This window comes from Martes martes, assembly GCF_963455335.1.
Source record: "Martes martes genome assembly, chromosome: 2".
NCBI lineage: Eukaryota > Metazoa > Chordata > Mammalia > Carnivora > Mustelidae > Martes > Martes martes.
This window is the reverse complement of record NC_137889.1, coordinates 13877074-13897395: the sequence shown is the minus strand read 5'-3', so window position 1 is coordinate 13897395 and position 20322 is coordinate 13877074. Positions and strand designations below refer to the sequence as shown.

At 44.1% G+C, this 20322-nt stretch overlaps 1 protein-coding gene across 1 annotated transcript in view; it reads right to left on the bottom strand.

Moving 5' to 3' along the window:
• The window catches only part of WWC2 (WW and C2 domain containing 2), a 203407-nt gene that overhangs the window by 101328 nt on the left and 81757 nt on the right, over nucleotides 1-20322 (bottom strand). The window contains exon 2 of the mRNA XM_080797731.1: nucleotides 6072-6181. Within this exon, the coding sequence (XP_080653857.1) occupies nucleotides 6072-6181 (110 nt within the window). The remainder of the gene's footprint in view (nucleotides 1-6071; nucleotides 6182-20322) is intronic.

Genomic DNA, 20322 nt, shown 5'->3' with positions numbered 1-20322 from the left:
AGCTTATAAAATCATATATATATATATATATATATATATATATATATATATATACTATAATCCCACTTGAGATATAAAAATGTATTTAAAACTCTGTGTGTCTGTGTGTCTCAATATGAAAAAGTCTGGAAGAGGTTTAGAATACTTCGTTCTCTTTGGGCTGTGTGAATACAGATAATATTTTTCCTTCCTTTTATTTATCTACATTTTCTACTTTTTTCCTATGCACATGCATTACTTTTATAGCGTTTTTTTTTTAAGGGAAAGAAACAAAAGACACAAGGTAATGAGGGTCTGAATTAGGAAAATGATAGCAGACAAGTGGCTAAAGGAGCAAATCTGATATTACGGTATAGATTAAACAATCTGTAAGAACTGACAAAATGATTCTACATTTTTCGATGTAGAAGTCATGAGGACCATAACGTACCAAAAAATAATAAAGTCAAAGGGAAAACAGAAGAACCCCATTTTGTAATGGCAAAGTGGAATAGTGCTGTAGATGGAGGACAGCGTGCTGGGGGATGAGGGTGAGGTCCTATCTTTGAGAATGACAAGACGTGGGGACTGTAGATACAGCAAATGAGGGGAGAGAGAAGGAGCAGTCTACAGGAAGGAAGGAAGGTTCCAGGCACAGGAAGAAAGGCACTGTTATCTTCGTCCCCCTCCATCTAGGTGGAAGAAAGGGACAACTGGGACTGGGACTAGACCCCTGAAGTGACAACTATATGAAACATACACAGATTCATGATACTGACAACTGTCAGTTACACTCACTAGTGAGAGTCAGTTACACTCACTAAAAATCAGTATCATTACTGCCGTCATAGGTTTTACTGGGCTATTTTAAGTGTCTAAAAATTTTCTTTATATTTTCATAGTTTATCCTCGTAGGTAAATATAAAGGATGAAATATGACAGAGATGAAGTAGGAAGGCCCCAAATTTATGTCCCTTCTTCTAAAGGAAACGGCTCCATGTGAAATATTACACACACTTGAGAAATTTTCATCAAATTTGAACACAACATGAGGTGCTTCAAAACTAATACAGAGGAGTTCGGTGTGGGTAATATGGAGTAAGTGTGCGCTATCCAATCTCTCCCACTGATTACAGATAAAAACCAAGGACAGCAAAGCGAAACAGAACAGACACCACCACCACCACCACCACCAAGGACAGCGCACATAAAACAATCAAAGGAAGACGCTGCACAGTTAAGGTAGAGCAAGGAGGACTGTGGAAGGAAGTTGGGGACACACAGAACCACCGTACGGCAGTAAGTCCTAGCTCGTTGTTGTATTACGCCTCCCTTATCTCTTATATTTCCCATACCCATGGGTACTGCAAATGGGTGCAATGAAAAAAAAAACTCCAAGACAAAACCCACTCTCTCTTGTCAGAGGACTGAGGGGGCACCTGCGACCATCCCAGAGAAACCCGGGAATGAGCTGCAGCCCCATGGCGGGCAACAACGGTGGGAGGTTGGTGGAGCGGTGGCAGCCCGCACCGCAGCCTCCTGAGCTCTCGGCTCCGCCTGAGACACAGGCAGTCCCTAGGAGTATTCAGTAGTGTGTGGCGAGGCTAAAGCCGCATCATACTTGCTAGAATCCCAGGAAAAGAGGCTCCAGGGGAGCCAGAGATCAGGGGGCAAGACGACAGAGGAGAGAGCTGAGGAAGTCTCTAAGGTGGTTGACCCTTTTAAAATTGGGTTGTTTGTCTTCTTAATGTTGATTTTCAGGAGTTCTTTATATGATCTGGATACAGGTTCTTTGTCAAGCTAAAGGTACTATGAATATTCATCCACGATACTGTATCAGCAGGCTGTTCCTTTAAAAATAAGCCGAGTGACAGGGCGCCTGGGTGGCTCAGTGGGTTAAAGCCTCTGCTTTCGGCTCAGGTCATGATCCCAGGGTCCTGGGATCAAGCCCCGCATCGGGCTCTCTGCTCAGTGGGGAGCCTGCTTCCTTTCCTCTCTCTCTGCCTGCCTCTCTGCCTATTTGTAATCTCTGTCTGTCAAATAAATAAATAAATAAAATCTTAAAAAAAAATAAAAATAAAAATAAGCCGAGTGAAAGATTCCATCCACAGAATTGAATGTACTCAGTTTATACAAAGTTCTAGAACAGGCAAAACGAAGCCACTGTGACAGAAATGAGAACTGTAGCAGTGGGGAAGGCGGGCGGGACTAGAAGGCGACAGGGAAGAACTTACTGGGGGGATGAGATTATTCTGCCTCTTGACTGGAGGGGCAGTTACAGAAGACTTTTACATTTGCCACAATTCACTGAAATGCATACTTAAAAGCTATGCATTTTCTTTTATGTAAATGAGACCTCCATTACCAAAAGAAAGAAGGAAAAACTAAGGTAGAACTCTAGAGCTATCCAAAAAGTGATTAATTTCTGCTTATGGTGATAAGATCAAAACTTTATAAACAATACTTCATAATTAACTTTTAGTTACAAACATCCCCCCCATTATCTACACCCCCACTAAAGAATTCTATCATAAAACACTTAAGGTGGAAAATACTCATTGTCAAGGTCAAATCTTTTACTTCTAGGTATTTAATAGTGTTACACAGAAATGCTATTAAACAGCCAAACAGGCTTGCTTGCTTTCTTTCTTTCTTTTTTTTTTTTTTTGGTAAATAAAGATAAAATAATGCTGAAACTATACAATGTCAAGACAACATATGTGGAGACCAGCTGTTATGAGAAGATAATACCATTTGTTCCCCAAAACTACTTCACAGGAATGTCTTTAAGATTAATGAGATAATGGACCAGATCCTTCTTAGTGGGAAAACTACTTGCTGTGGGGAATTTGGGCACTTTAGGGCACAGTAAATCCATCAGGCCACTGGGATACCATTATTGCAGTAAAGCAAAATGGGAGACTTAAAAACCTGTATTCTAAATAATTAAGTTTTTAAATATTCAGAAGGGTACGCTCTGAAGCATAATTTATACTGAACTTTACTTTCTTCAAAAACAAACAGAAAGCTTTCAATGTGTGAGTTAAACAATAAAGCTCTTCCGTCCTTCTAACGTTTAAGAGTTTATCATAATACGAGGTAGCCAAGGTTAAAGAAATGAAGATTCGGTCACTGTCCACAAGAAGCTCACCATTTAGGGGGGAAAACATACAAATAAATGATTTAAATGCAATGTGACAAATGCTTTTTAAAGATCCTTAAGTGCCTGGCACTACAGAAATACCTGGCCAGGGCACCTTATTCAGAATGGGGGCGGGGACCCGGTGGAGGACTGGACACCCAAGGTGGCCTGTGGGAAGCCAAGAGGCCTGGGCACAGAGTGTTTGGGGCTGGATACAACTGTCACAAAGGGAGGCAGAAAGCCAAGGAACCACACAGCACAGGGACAATGTCCCCCAGTACCTGGACAGGCTGGAGGAGGGCAGGCTAGTTGGGGGGCCTGTGGGGGCAGGATGGAAAGAGCCGCCTCGTAAGAATCAGCTGCGTGCACCTGGAACCCTAGACAAGACTTACGAGACACATGTGGCAGCCATCGGCTTCGGGGAGTAGCTGAGGTCACAACCCACAGGATCCGTGGGCTGCAGACAGAAGGCGACTCCAGAAATCTTGACACCAGGGACAGGCAAAAGGAAAGAGGGCAAGAGCCGCCAGGTATGTTTAAAAAAAAAAAAAATTCCAACAGAAGGTATCATGAAATCCAAAGGAGTAAAGAACAAGAGGAACTAACCCCTGGTAGCAAGGTCCTCTGTCAGAAAAAGGAAGAGGAGACCTGGTGTCGTCTGGATGTGTCCCCAGTGGGGTCTCAGGTGAACTCTGTGACAAACAAGACAGAGAACAGGGTCCACAGCGCAGTTCACGCAAGCTCCCCGGGCGAGGGGGAAGGAGGGGGCCACAGCTGGTGGGGGTTCGGGCTGAATGACCGTTTTGAGTTCAAGTGAGTGAGGCGGGGCGGAGAGAGCTGTTATTTGTGTCTTTTGGTAGCTCTGGTTTGGTTTCATTGTGAGAATTACCAGGGTTTAAATAGGAAGACAAAAGAACCACTAGATAAAGAAATGGTGGGAGAAATTTTTAAAACCAGAAAATGATGGGTAAAGAAATGAAAGAGGAGGATGGGACATAACGTTATTAAGAGGGGCGCCGGGGTGGCTCAGTCTGTTAGGCGTCTGCCTTCAGCTCGGGTTATGATCCCAGAGTCCTGGGATTGAGCCCCGCATTGGGCTCCCTGCTCAGCGGGAAGTCTGGTTTCCCCAGATCCTCCCCACTTGTGGGCTCTCTTGCCATCTCTCTCTCAAATAAATACATAAAATCTTTTTTTTTTTTACAGACTCTTTTTTTTTTTAAGTTTATTTATTTATTTATTAGACAGAGAGAGAGAGAGAACACAAGCAAGGGAAGTGGGAGAGGGAGAAGCAGGCTCCCTGCTGAGCAGAGAGCCCGAAGCGGGGCTGGATCCCAGGACCCTGAGAGCATGACCTGAGCCGAAGGCAGACGCCTAACAACTGAGCCACCCAGGTGCCCCCATAAAATCTTTTTTTAAAAAATTTTTTAAAAAGTTATTCAGAGGGCTGTCAGGGTTGGGGGTCCAGGAGAAGCCCTCTCCCACTGAGATCGAAAGGAAAGTCCGACAGGTGGCTTTAGGAACCCAAGAGTCTACAGGTAGCCAGATGGAAACTGAGGGAATTAAAATGGCTTCTCGTTTCGGTGCCATGAGAGCTTAGTTCTGTCAAACCAGGACAGGGAGGTTTGCTTCTGCTTCTGCAAATATTATTTAAGGAAAGAAAGCTAAACTTGCATGAAAGTAAGTTTGAATAGTTACACATTCCAGATATTCCACTGAATTATTTAGCTGCAACGACATTAGGAGTTACAACTGTTCAAAATGAACTGAATTTTAGCAAAAGTCGTCCCTTCCACTACAACATAAAAATATTTGGATGTCGATCATTGATAAGCAATAAAACCCGCAAATAACAATACAATTAAGAGAGGTTTACCAAAAAATATAAAAATGAAAGCTAACTTTAACACCCACAATGATGAATTCACGGAATCTGGACAAGCTTTCAGGGAGAAATGTCTCTCCACCAAAGTCACATTTCTTCTAATCGCATGCTACAAACCAGTAAAGCTTACAGAAACTACTACTTCTTGTAATGTTGAACTAATGTGTGCATAAACGCTCGTTCCAACTCTACGCACCGATGTTCTCCTACCACAGATTAGGAGCTATCTGCGTTCGCTGAAAAACTGATTTAATTCCTCCAAGTCCTTGTTCCTCCGACCCCTCCGTCCCATCTACGTGTGAGAACAGGACGGCTTTACAGCCACTCCCCATGCTGCCTGCAACTAACAGCCACCATGCCAGACACCCCAGCTGTCCTCTTGTCTGGCTCCCTGGGTGCCACTCATTGGTGGGGAACACTTTACGCTCCACTCTCAATGATCTCCCCGGCATCCTGCGTCCCCACCGCACTGGGACTGGAGCCTCCTGGCAGATTGCCAGGGGGCTCAAAGCCTCCTCCCCCAACTCAGCAGGCCCCCCACGCCTTCAGCCTCTGCACATGTCAGGCCTGCGTGCCCTGGTTCCGTCAGTTCCGGAACCCTTCCCAGTCATCCTGGGAAGTGAGTATCTGCACAGATAAAAAACAGACTCTGACAGAGAATCAGTGGAAGAATATTTTCTCAAATTTGATAAAAGTACTGTGAGCAGATTTTATACATAAACATATATATATATAGATATACATATGTATATATTTATATTTACACGTATATATTCAACATGCTTAGGTTTCTGAGAGACCACTGTTATTAATACGGGCTTTCTGTGCCTCCAGAACACTCACCCCCTACCAGGCAGACGGACACACAGACAGATCCGTTTCTCTGTCTCTGCCCCCATAAGCCCAACATACATGCAGGCCCCAAATTCCAAAAGAGGCATTTCAGGCAGTATTAGTCACTGAGAAAGTGGGGCTTAAAATAAAGAAGTTCACTGTATAGAGCGTTTATGTTTTTGTCAGACTCAAGATCTGGGGAGGGGATCACTTTTGTAAAAAAGAGAAACTTACTGTTGACGTGATCGATGTAGTAGACGCCGATCTGTGGGTCAAAGCCTGCTTCCCAGCCCCACGGCAGCTCATCCCCAACACAGTCAGCGAACGACAAGGGCTTCGTTAACCTACGACGGACCAGAATAAATGCACGGGTGATTCTTTCCATCGAGCCACATTAGGTCAAAATTCAGTACCGTAACCACACGAATCTAGGTGGCATTTCCCTTCTGTTCCTGTGTCTAGAGTCTGTGCTGCTGTGTATAAAACCTTAATGGAAAAAAACAAGGATCGAATACAAAGATGAATATTCAAAAAAATAACAGTAAGTCCTAATACCCTTTGCAAAGTTCTAAGGTCATTTTAAATCAGAGACAAGTCCAAGCCAACAGTAAGGAGGCCTGGCACCCCGCGCTAGCTCTCCAGCTAAATGGCTCTCCCATGACCAAGAAGAATTCGTCCCTGGATTCAAATCCTGGCCTCATGGAAATCCTCACGCCAGCAACTCTAAGATGAGATCCGTATCAGGCTACGCTCATTCCAGATTTAGACGCTCTTGTACAAATGAACTGAACACTCACTTGACCGTGAGGTCCACTATGACCGGCGGGACAAGTACGTTTTATTTTTGTACGTATCTTACACGTACCAGTTACTTGACACAATTTTTCATGGAACCAGACACACAGACCACTTATGTATCAAGGTGCTGTGACCTTTTGAAGCTGCCTCAGGCTTTCTCTTTAAGCCTTTAAATGACTGGGGGAGACTACAGTATCCTAAGCAGAGTACTGGTTTCAAACTCAATGTTGAGTTGATGTTTTTTTCTCTCTCCCTTTCTTCAGTTTTGATTCTGAGATTCTCCATGGCTCTTAGAGCAGCCATGAGCAGGCTAACAGTACAGGTTAGCGAACACCCTGCTGCTGGGTGGCCAGCGTCAGTGGACACACCTTCCCATTCAGCACACGGGCCCCACTGCCGACAGGGTTCCTACGTACAGAACCATCTGGAATCCCATTTATCCATGCTAATGAGTATCAACAGTGTCAGAGCTCATTTCCAGAATCTCATCCTTCCTCAGAATGACCAACTATGTCACCTACCCTTCAGAATGCTGGGTGGACACCATGAAAAGGAGGGAAACCCTTTCCTCCCAGGCCTCATCTTCCAGCCGCCTCCAAGGACATAAAACACGGTGGGTGAAAAGAAAGGAGCGTCTCCTTTTCTCTCAATGTTCCCAGAGCCTGAAATCTGCTTCTGCCGATAGCTCCAGGGACACTGGCCTTGGAAACCAGTTCGACTGATGGAAGTCAGCTCGAGCAGAAGCAGCTCTGACCCCAAGGCACTAGGACACCGCCTCACTGGGAGCCTCTGTCTACGCCACTTGGCAGTGGTGATCACACCGCCTTACCCTTTCCTTGCAGTTTAACTGTCTCCTAAGACTAATGTGAGATTAAAGAGGAATTAACTTAGAACAGTGTCAAGGACGTGGTAACTAGTCCACAGATGTCAGAGATTATCAATACGAGCACAACCCCAGAATTCCCTTATTTGTTCTCCAGAGGAGGGAGCCAGGCAGTAGTTCTCAACGTGCGGTCCTCACGACCAGGAGCATCAACATCCAGGCACTGGTTAGAAATAACAATTCCTGGGCCCTCGCAGGGGCCTACAGAATCTGAAACTCAAGGGCCCAGCAGTGCATGATGAATCAAGCTCTCTGGGTAATGACGCAGAATTTGGGAACCAGTGGCTCAGAAGGTAAGAGCTTGCAGTCTGCCATCAGAGACCTGGGTTCCATCCCTTGTCCCTTGTCTACCATTCTCCTGCTGTCCAGCCTAGAGCAGGTTGTTCTTCACCTTAAAAACCCATTTCCCAATCTATTTTGGTGGGGGTGGGGGTTGCCAATAGTGAAGTTTACGTGAGAATAAAACAGGATCACGCTCGGTGAATGGTTGGGCTTCAGTATAGGTCAGGTGAGTGAAATGAGCCTCAGACATGTTAGGCAATGCACCCAATAACCCGGCAACTTGTCCGATTTACTTTTACAAACCTGGAGTCAATCTGAAACCAATCCAAGTCCTAAAAAACCCACGCTCTCGGCTGTGCTTAAATCCCATCTTAACTCATAAACTGCCCAGGAAAACTGACAAAGGAATTAGATACTGTATCAAAAACTCCCGGCCAAAAACTCCCCGTGCCATAGAAGTGGCCTTGTGTTTACACACTGTCTAGAAGACTGACCTCTGACCCCGCCGATAAAGCTGATTATTAGACATCCCTGCGCCAGGTTACCTTGCATTGTATTCTGTTCTCTTTCCCTCACTCCTTTATCAGTGCTGTCTAAATGCACATGCATCCTGAAGAAATGAGTAAGATTTGTAAGTTTAAATGATAAAAGAGTGGTATTACACAAGTGTTATCCTGGGACCAAATCAGCATGCTTCAGCCTGAGTATGACAGGAATACATTTATTACTCTACGAATGAGAAGTCACAAAAGCTTCAGAACATGGGTTATGATTGCAAATTATGGTAATGTGACTACACTTGGAAATAATCCAGTTTTCCTATTAATTGCTCAACAGATGATAAGCATTTTATTAACTGTCACTGTTCTAAGACTAGAATTACATGTATAAGTATACATGTAATTATGAACTCAGTTAAAAGATTCAGACGTTTCCATTCCTGGAAATTTTCATGCAAAAATTTCTTTGCAGTGTTACTTCAAAAATCAAAAAATTCAAAAAAATTCAAAAAAATGCTTTGTTTTCTGTACCTGGATAAGCACCTATCTTTTCTCCACACTCTATCAAAAAGTAAAGCCATTAAATACATATGTATAAATTTCTAAATGTTAGAATTTAATTCTGGTCCAAATTACAAGATATAAATAGAATAACAGTCTCGGACACCTAACAGAATTAACCCCTTAATTCTGCTGCTATCCTGATAATGGGAACATACTATGACAACAAACTAAGAACTAACATAAAACAAAAAGAAGTTACCAGATGCATTCCAAAATTAGCAACAGTATGACTTAGAATAAATACAGTAAGCAGAAATGTTGATTAGTTTCTAAGTTTCTTCCTCTTGTTTTTCCACAAGGAATCTCTGAAACAGTCCATCTTCCTTTGATGTTGAGGAAGTGACTATGGATGGAGTTTGCTTTCTGCTGGTTCCCCACAAAGGAGCAACATCATGCAAAAAGCCTGAAACTAACGAGAGTCTTTATGCTAAATTCCAGAGATTACTCTTTGCTTTAAAAACCGCCTTCTTTTGCACCGTGACTAATGTGAAGAAAATGCGAATTTACTACAGCGCTTTGCCAGTGCTCACACCCAAAATTTGAACTTGGCACAGTGTTTCCTCTCTGAGGGCACTGCATCATCATTCCACATGATGTCATTTAGGGCTTACTGTCAATCGCGGATACCTGTCCTATGACACGAGACACCTGTCACACACAGACAGATTTACTCTTCGCAGCTATGTGACAGTGGATGCCGTATGTGTGCGCACAAACCCCCAAGCACTGAGTTTGTACTAATTGCACTGAAAGAAAAGGCTCTTCACAGAAAAAGCCATTCTCGGGTTAATAAAACTCTTGCCACAGCTCAAGTCCCCCAAATGTATAGTTTAGCGTGAAAGTGAAAGGTCTTCCCAGTTATTTTTTTAAATTTAATTTTTTTTATTAACATATAATGTATTATTAGCCCCAGGGGTACAGGGTCTGTGAATCACCAGGTTTATACACTTCACAGCACTCACCATAGTACATACCCTCCCCAATGTCCATAACCCAATCACCCTCTCGCCCCACCCCTGCAACCCTCAGTTTGTTTTGTGAGATTAAGAATCTCTTATGGTTTGTCTCCCTCCCGATCCCATCTTGTTTCATTTATTCTTTTCCTACCCCCCCAAACCCCCCATGTTGCATCTCATTTGCTTTGTGGCACCTGCCGCTGTCCCTGTTGGGCTAAGTCAAGGCAGAGTCCACACTGCGAGCTGTCCTGGATTACTACAGGATCTGCCCACAGGGACACCGCTGAACTGCTCTGCAACAGGAAAGAAGGAGGCGTTTCACAATCTAAAGTTTAAAAGGAGGGTAAACACCAGGAATCTTTCTAGAGGTCTGACAGAATATTAATTTGTAATGATATTAATTAGGCCCCTCAGCCCATCTATCTGTTTCTATCGCTACAGAGTCAGGGCAAGTAGCAAAGGGACAGAAAGAGGGGGAATCCCAGAAAAGGGTGAGTGGTGGCAGCAAGAAGAAAACAGCTCTAAGGAGAAGTACAGACTACTTCAGAGGAGGGTGACAAGGTTAACTTTCTATCTTTGAGGAAATTAGCTTAAATTCTTCAAAATGAGCCATATTAGACAGGAGGACTGCCAGACGGGGATGGTCCTGAGCCCAGTACACCGGGTCAAGGAGGAGCCTGGGTGCCATGATTTAAATGGCTCACCCAACGTGTCGTAGCTACGGAGCCCGACCATTTCTCCAGGCCAAGTTTATGTCATCTTTGTACCTTCTTGGGCTCTCAGACAGCTCTTTTCTGTGGTGGCCAGAGATCTGGTCTCCCTCGAACTTTTACCCACTGGTGCTCGTTTCCTCCCTAGGTGCCAAAGAGAACTAGTGCAATCTTTCTTCTCCATGATGGGTTTTCAAATATTTGAACACAACGGTCTTGTTTCCCAAACCTGCTCTCCTAGAACCCAAATGCCTGGTTGCCCTCACCATTGCTCATACCCTTTCTCTACTCAAAAGCCTGCCAATCTCCTGTCTGTAATCCCACCCGATTCTCCCTGCTTTGCGATCACATCCCATCAGTTAGTGTCAAGTATGAACACCCTCTTGTATCATTCATTTTTTCTCCCTCAGCCTATAAATCTACTCAATCCCTCCACCCTAAAAAAACATTAAAAACTTTCCTCAAATCTTCTGCCTCCTCTTTAATGTTCATTCCCAAACCATTTCTTCATTCTAACCTAGAGATCTTAAATCTGGAGGGCTTCAGGGAGACCCCATCAAAATCTCCCTTATGCCACCTAACCCATCCTAGAGCTATTTCACGAATATACGCCCGAGAAGGCAATATTTGTGCGTGACTCACCTCTGAAAGACCACACTGCTTATGCTGTTGATTTGGGGACGCAACTGTATTATCTGCAAAAATGTCAATGCTTACACTCTTCTAGAAGTCAACTTTTACATATAGTAATTATACTAAAAATACAAAACATTCCCTGTTTACCATGTATAAATGTGTGCGTTATGTCCTCATAAACCTCTGCGAAGTACATACAAGTATTACTGCCATTTGAACAGCCCATGCAGGACAGAAACTTAAACTCTAATCCGGTAAGCACGGGACTGGGTAACACGTACCTCTTTCTAGTCACCATCTGTAGCCACTGGGCTGATGATCCCGTGTGAGGCTGGCATTGTTCTCTAAAGTGTGCGTTTGGATCCTGATACGGATTTGACTCACCACCAGTTTCTGGAAGATGCAGCAAGAAAGGGGCCCCTTTCAAAAGTTCTGGAGGGAGGGGGAGGGGTCAGGATGCTGAGGCAGCATTCCTGGGCAGAGGGGTACGCTGCGGCCGTCTATATGGCCCGAGGGGCTCCTGTGGCCAGCAAACACCACATGCCCCACGACACAGGCCTTCACACTGCCCACCTTCGCAACAGAGGCTCCTAAGGAGTAGGACATCAAGTATAATCAAAGAGAGAGGGAAAGAGACATATCAGGGACACATGACTCCTATGTTCTTTGACGATTTGACCAACGAGCAAAAGTGGCTTTTTAAAAACACTTATCTTTTTGATAGAATTTGTAGACCGAATTGCAATTCCTAAGTAATATTATATACACACAATTCTGAAACAGGAAGTTATAAAATGATTCAACTTAATTGTTTATATTATTTGCCTATTTTAACTAAAAAAAAAAAAAGTTGGTATCTGTAAGGCCAAAATTGTGGACTGAATTTCCCACAGGAGCTCTTTAACGTGCGTATCAGCTTAGAAATGCTGGTTTCGAGTGTGGCTCCCAAACCTACAGGTACATACAACTCATCTAAAAGGCTTACTAAAACAGATCCCTGGGGGGCACCTGGGTGGCTCAGTTGGTTAAGGGGCTGCCTTCAGCTCTGGTCATGATCCCAGGGTCCTGGGACCGAGCCCTGCATTGGGATCTCTGCTCAGAGGGGAACCTGCTTCTCCCTCTGCCCCACGCTCGTGCGCTATCTCTCACTATCTCTGCCTCAAAAATAAATAAAATATTAAAAAGACAAAACAAAACATTGCTGAGCCCATCCCCAGTTTCTGCCCCAGTAGATCAAGGTGGGGAACCTCTAACAAGATCCCAAGTGATGCGGGCACTGTGGCCCCTAGACCATACTCTGAGAACCACTAGTTAAACCACTAATCACAGCCCTAATCCACCCAGGTGATAGAGAAATGAAAACAAACTCAATTTAAAAATGAAACTGGAGGCAGAAGCCTTGGCTTCAGAAATACCTATAGGATGAAAACTAAGTTTATGTAATGTTTGGACAAAACTAACGGCTTAATAATTCTTACTGAAGTCGCTTCATATAATTTTAAGTAAACTTTTTTTCCCTCAAAAAACACTTACAAATTTGTTAAATAAGTTCTTGAAAAGCAAGGTTTTCTTTTTCTTTCCTATTCTCTCCCACAAACAGAACAGTAATAAGCACTCAACATCACTAGTCAACAGGAAAATGCAAATAAAGAGCATAATGAGGTCCCAGTTCACACCCACCAGGATGGCTATAATTAGACCACCAGCACCCCCAATATGAAAAGTAACAAGTGTTGACACAGATGTGGAAAAAAGGGGAAGCCTGTACATTGTCCGTAGGAAGGTGAAATGGCGCAGCCTCTGTAGGAAAGAGTTTGGCAGGTCCTCAAAAGTTAAACACAGAATTACTGTATGACCCCAAACTCCTGCTCCTGGGTCTATGCCCCAAAGAACTGGCAACATGTACCCAAGCCACTGCAAGCCCATTCATGGTCACAGCAGCACTGTCTACAGGAGCCAAAAAGTGAGACACCTCAAATGTCCACCTATGAATGCGTGGACAGAGCGCGTGTGACATCTACACGCAATGCAGTATCACCCAGCCATGGAAAGGAATAGTGTGGCTACAGCGCTACAATGCGAGGGCCTTCAAAACATAAGGCTAAGTAAAGCCAGATCCCACAGATCACACAGGGTATGATACCTCCCATATGAAATATCCAGTATAAATAAACCCAGGAAGATGGAGAGTTAGAGGGGTGGCTGTCAGGAGCTAGGGAGGGGGGTTACTGGGGGGAAGCTGCTGGAGGAGGATTTTGGAAGGAGAGAAATGGTTCAGAACCAGACAGAGACGGTGCTTGCACAACAGTGTGAGGGCAGGAAATGCCACTTTAAAGTGGCTCGTTCTGCGGTCTGTGAATCTCACCTCGATAAACAATTTTGAAAAAATAGTAACAAGTCCTCACAATGCCAAGACTCCAAGTGAGTAAGATCTCTTCACAAGAGGAAGTTAAAGAATAAAAATATGTTAAAATGTGCAACTTCACTAAGAAAAAAGAAATGCCAAATAAAACAATAATGAGGCTTAATTTTAAGCCTGTTAGGGTATCGAGTTTATGTTTTGTCTTGTTTTGCTTTGTTTTCCCAATGAAACTCAGTTCCGGTGAGGATGTGGAGAATCAGTTACTTTCCTTTGTTGCTCATAATTCTGTAACTTGATACAATTCTTTTAAGAAACTATTTGGCAGTATTAGAAAACCATGAAAAAGTCGATTCCATTTAACCTAGGAATGCTATTCTTACCCAGTATTCCCTGAATCCTGTCCCACAGGACCACCCCTCCAAAAACTGGGCGGCCACCTAAGGCCTCTAACTAGCCACCGTCTCCCCCACAGCCTCCGAGCTTCTCCAAGGCAGGGCCCATTCTGCTCTCTCCAACCCTAGCAAGATACCTACCTCGTCAGGTCAGAATCCGTGTCAACTGAATGGATGCAGATTAGAAAGACAGGAGTGAAAACAATTATGGAAGGATTGCTACTATTTTTTAAATTTTCAATTTATATAAATGTAATAGTAAATGCATTTATTCAAAGAATAAGATGAAGGTTAATATTTCAGTGATCATTGATAAATATATTAATGAATCATTGATAATAAAGACTGTGGGACAAGAAAGGAGAAAAATCTCTTGATATTACACCAAAATGTCTGGTCCTATAACTTACTTTGGTTTATTATAATTACATTATGGATCATAAATGAATAGCTAAACAGAAAACAGATTCTTAGTTACAGAGAGGTGAAAGAATTTATCGCAGGTGTTACAATAATTCACCCATTTTTAAAAAGTATTTTCCCGTACAGAAGAAAACAGAGTGCTCAGCAAACACTTTAACCTGAACCTCTTTTCTCTCCTAAGTGCCAAGAAATGTTTGCCCGTTGGATTATTTGGTTTTGGAAAAGAGTTTGAGAATTTAAGTAGATATGCCAGTAAAGAAGAGAGGAATGCTGGTGAGAGGAAGAGGGCTTAACAGATTATTATCCAAACAAACCAACCCACCAAGACCACCTCATCCTCCTACCTATAGCTTGAAGAGCACGAGCATTATGGCCGCCATCACAGATAAGAGCTATTCAAGGACCAGGCCTGGAAGATGCTGGGGGGATTCCCTCAGGAGACAGTGCTCCAGCCAGAACAACAAAGAACTGAGCTACAGCACACCCCTCTGGACAGCTACAACCTTACTGTATTCAAGCTCTTTCTTAAAGAGGCTGACTCAATGATTAAAATGATCCTGTACTATTTTTATCAAAATCTAAGGAACTGGGAAGATATTTTTTAATCCCTAATAGCCCTTATTACATAGGGAAAAACCCTAGTTCACAGTGTGGTTCACTCTGGGCTACATTTTCCTTAAACAAACATATATACCCGTATACTGAAGCACACATAATATTATGCACATTTTTATAAGATCGGAATATTAAAGTAAATAAACTATACACTATATTTTTGAGCCTTGCCTTAAAAAACACAAGTAATACATTCTCATTACGAAAAATATATAAAATAGAATAAACTATTTGTAAAGTCTTGCCTTCATTTCCCTAGAGAAAGAGATATATTCTCACACTTTGGTATCTTTTCAGACTATCTATAAATTCACATGCTGTTACAAAACATATAATTAGGCTCATGCTATGTGCATTTTCTATGACTTTATTTAGTTTGCAATACAAGATAGAAATTTTTCAATGAGCATAACTACACGTTTACCTCAATATTTTAGTATCTACATACATGGAATGGATTACAGCCCATTATTTGACAAATCATCAATTAACAGACATTAGTTTCAACTTCCTTCAAGAGAAATGCTTCCGTGTACACGCTTGCAAATATTTTCAGCAGTGTAAGTATTTTTTAGAATGAACTCCTGGCAGTGAGTAAAAGAATATACATATTCTTAAAATTTAAAAACATCAATATACATTAGAGAGATCTTAAAAGACTTATTAGCATTTAAAATTTTTTTTAAAAGATTTTATTTATTTATCTGACAGAGAGAGATCACAAGTAGGCAGAGAGGCAGGCAGAGAGTGAGGGGGAAGCAGGCTCCCTGCTGAGCAGAGAGCCCAATGTGGGCCTCGAACCCAGGACCCTGAGATCATGACCCAAGCTGAAGGCAGAGGCTTAACCCACTGAGCCACCCAGGCGCCCCAGCATTTAAATTTTTTTAATTTAAATTTTTAAAATACTCTCCTCCACAATGGTAGTGAGTGCCCATTACCCACGTTCCACCACACCTGATATGGTCCTGGGGAGAGGGGATATCTAACAATTACTACGTAAGGTGTGTAACTTTTCTGTATGTTGACTTGCTTCCTTTTGTCCTTTTTAAAAGTGTGCTGTCTGCCCTCCATACTGATTTGTAACAACTTGTAATACATGTTGGCATTAATCCCTTGTCAGGTTGCAAATATTTTTTTTCCGAGAATATTACTAGTCCACGAACTTTGTTTAGGGTAAGTAAAAGACTGATTATTTAAAAGTAGTGGGAGGGGGCATCTGGGTGGCTCAGTCGGTTACATGTCGGACTCTTGACTCTGGCTCAGGTCATGATCTCGGGTTGTGAGACTGAGCCCCGAGACAAGCTGTATGCTCAGCAGGGAGTCTGCTTGGGGTTCTCCGTCGCTCTCTTTTCTCTGCCCCTCCCACCTCTCTAAAAAATAATAAGAGAAGAAGAAAAGTCTTGCGGAAACTGGATTAACAGGGGAAAAAAGCTAGCTCGTGTATCTTCCTTCCAACTGTATTAATTGCAGGTAAGTCAAAAGAATCACACGTGATAAGTGAAGCTAAACTACAAAGAAGACACACAAGAACACTTTAGGACTTCTGGGTTCCGTTCCCACACCCAGCGGTTCAGACTACAGTCCTCTAACTCTTGCCACTGAAAAATAAATACAACGAACACAAGATCATGCGATACATTTCAGAGAATTCCTCACACAGAGGTGAAGCTTACAGCTGGCTCTGTTAAAAAGGCAACTAAGTATTAGAAAGGTTTTAAAGACATACCAGCACCAGACTGACTCTCTCCTTACAACGGAAAAGTTAACAGGACTAAAATGTACTTAATGTGATGTCCCCATTCTATGACACCCTCCTTGGGAAATCCGGTCCTAGGCCAATGGAAGACCCCAGCAAGGAGAAGCATCATCGGTACAAGTTTTAATTGAGGAAGGTGAACCTAATAGCAGGGAACAGAATAGATTAAACCAGCAGCAGCAGGGTCGACTAGTAACTTACTAGAAATGCAAGTTACCAACTTCCTCCCTCAAACCACTAAATGAGAGCCTCAGGGTAGGGCTCCGCCCTCGGCCCGCCTCCCTGCTGCCTGCCCCAGGGGGAGAGCCGCTGGTTTGCAGAGAGGCTGAAACAGCTCGGTTTTCCATTATACCATCCCGTAGTAAGCAACGGCCAGGGAGAAAGGAAAGCAATGCGGCCGCAGCAGACAGGATGCTGTGAGGGAAATAATAACATCTGAGGCTGCCAGGGAAGAGAAAAGGCTCCTATAAATGTGGGGTTCCAGGCAGGGGTCCTTGAAAGTCAAAGGTGGATCCTGAAAGGCTGGGGGGTGTTCTTGAAACAACGCACTCACTCAACAGGAGAGCGGTAACTGAGGAAGTCTCCGGTTCTGTGGTTTGAGCACGGTCACTGCAGCATGGGTAAGCAAAATTATCGGGAATTAATTACCTTTAAAAGATGTGGCGTGTGAAGTGCTAGAGGGACACACAGGTGAAATATAGACTGAAATTTCCACAGGGACGTGAGATAATGGATGAGATGAGTGCGCCAGGCAAGGCATTGGGATGTACCCACATTTAATGGGACAAAAGTAGAAAACAGAAAGAAGGGCTCTGACAACGGACCTCGGCTGGAAGAGGGGGAAAACCCCTCTTTTCACTCCTGCCCACAGGAAGTCGTATAAAACTACCAACAAAGGAACATTTCAGTCATGCGTTCACCAGACCGCCAAATCTCTACTGATGGCCTCTGTCCCCTACTGGGATACACAGGATCGGGGAAGCACGGTTCTGGTCCCCCAGCAGTTCCTCCACAAATAACCAGGGATGGGCCATCTGTCCTCTGGATGTAAGCGCGGCATGAAAGTGTTCCCCAGGGAGAGCGAAATGTTTGCTTTGAAACCAATGAACTTTGAGTATATCTGCTTTTTGTACCATCAGAAAATGACCAACTTCACACCAGTGAGGTCGTTCCGTTGAACACCACGTAATCCCCCTGAGGATGCTACGCGAGCCTCTCCAGGGACCAGAGCACCCAGTTCTCGAGCTGATGTCCCAGGGACCCCATACTGGTCAAAAGGGAAGGAATCCTTTGGCCAGGAAACGCACTTGGCAGAGTCAACACAGGAACGGCCTCTTCCCCACGACACCAAATGCCCTCACGATGGTTGCTCTCCCACCATCCTGACCACGGGAAGCAGTCATGGCTCAGGCTGGAATTTTATAACCTCAAGCCTCATTGTTGCTATTGAACAGCATTACTGATGTCTAACTTCTATACCATAAAAATTCCCCATGTGCAAATCAGAAATTTTAAGTAAATGTATAGAGTTAAAACCACCATGCAATCTCAGTTTAGCACATTCCTACCAACCCGAAAAGATCCCCTGTGCCTAGATGCAGTCATCCCCTCATCCCTACCGCCTGCCCCAGGCAACCACTCGATTACATTCTATCTCTACAGATGTGCCTTTTCTGGAATGTCAGAACAATGGAGTCGTACAACTTGTGGTTTCTGATGTCTGGCTTTTTATTCAGCATAATGGTATTTTACGGTACATCCATATTGTTGTGTGTGTCAAGAACTTGTCCCTTTTATTGCAAAATAGTGTCCTATTGTATGGATATATCACATTTTGCTTAGCCATTCACCGCTTTATAGACCTTGGGATTGTTTCCGCTGGTGTGAATAAGGCTGCTGTGACCATCTGCAAACAAACGTTAGCTTTTGGGAGAGAAACAATGATCCGACTTCAAGCTCAGTGTGAAGGGCCAAGTTTCGTGACAGGGCTGGCACAAGTTATTGGCAGAGTGGTCTATAAATACTGAACATCAGAGAAGAAAGAAAAACCAGCTCAGACCAACAAGGTATTAGCTTATTAACCTCATTAACACCAGAAAATCCTAATGGTTGTCAGCTGGCAAAGGGTGGCAATCCTACACGACTTTACTGCCCAGAGGCAGGACATCTGTACTTCCGATGTCTGCTCTACCCACTGCTAAAAACCTAACCGAGTCCGTGCAAAGTAAAGGAAAAACCAGTCAGCCCGACGCACAGGGAGCAGAAACAGGCTTCTATCACTGCAGCTCCCTGTGCCTGGACACCCTCCTTCCCTCCACTTGTCCACCACTCTCTTCCGCTCGATTTCACCTTATGGCTGTCCTCTGAGATTCAGCTTCCTTAAAAGAGCCTTTGGAATGTGCTGTCTTCCCAGGCAAGCCATCCTGCCCCCTAAGCTTTATGAGTTAAGAGCATTGTATGGAGCTCTGTACGAGCTCTGGTTTGGGAAGTATTTTTTCCGGCCCCAATTGGTCATTTTTCATACTATTCACATTTTTTTCAGTTGATTTGTCTATTCTATTCACTGAGTCCCTCCTGGTTTTTCTCTAGGTACGTAGCACGGCCCTTGGTGCTCAACAGATGTTAGAGAAAACGAGTGAGTGATCGCTAAGTCACACTTCTGTGTGGAGACCCAGTGTACACCCAGCCAACATCTACCTGATAATTCTGTGTGTGTGTGTGTGTGTGTGTGTGTGTGTGCAGGGGTTATGCGGGGGGGGGGGGGGCTTATAATCACATCGAATGTTGAACTCACACAAAACATAACCCTTGCACCCATCCACCCCCCATCCTTCCCCTAACCCCACTCCTCCAGATTACACATCTTGGAAAATGCCATGATCCCCAACCCAGAGGCTTGATCTGTCCCTCTCCCTCACCCCCAGAACCTCTACTCAATCCATCATAAATCCTTCAGGCTCAATCCCCAGACACCACCTCAACCCACACAGCTCGCTTCCTCCACCTCCCCTCCCTTTGACGGTCCCCTCTCCTCCCCACCCCTGCACCCCTCTCTTCGGGGGTCCCCACAATTACCAAGGCAGTGTGTATCCTTCCAGACCTGTCTCTGCAAATAGCTAGAAAACGGTCTGCAGCGTTAACATAATACGCTGCATGTGTCATTCTGCATTTTCCTTTATTCATCCAAAGACAGAAATTGGGACCTTTTGTGTTGCTCTCTCTTTTTTTATGGAAGGTTTAGACCATGGTTTATTTAGCCTTTCTGGTACCTCTGGTACCGACAGGCAGTTGAACTGTACCTAAAAGCAAGGCTGTACTGAGCCTTCCTGAGTGAGCCCTTGGGCGAATACTGACAAGTATTCTGCTCAGGCACAGGTGCCCAAAGCTGGCCTCGGAAGGTGCCGCCCACCGCGCGCCTACATATATGCACACAGGATGGTGGCTCCCGAGGGGACGGCGACCCCAGGCCAGGGTGCCTGACCTGGGCAGTTCCCGGGTTTGCAGCCCTGCAGCTGGGGGCCGCGAACGGAGTGCGTGGCTGCCCGGGCTGGGTTCCAGCTACCATGCCACGGGTCGCGAAGTTTCCAGGCTGGAGATTTTTAAGAAGT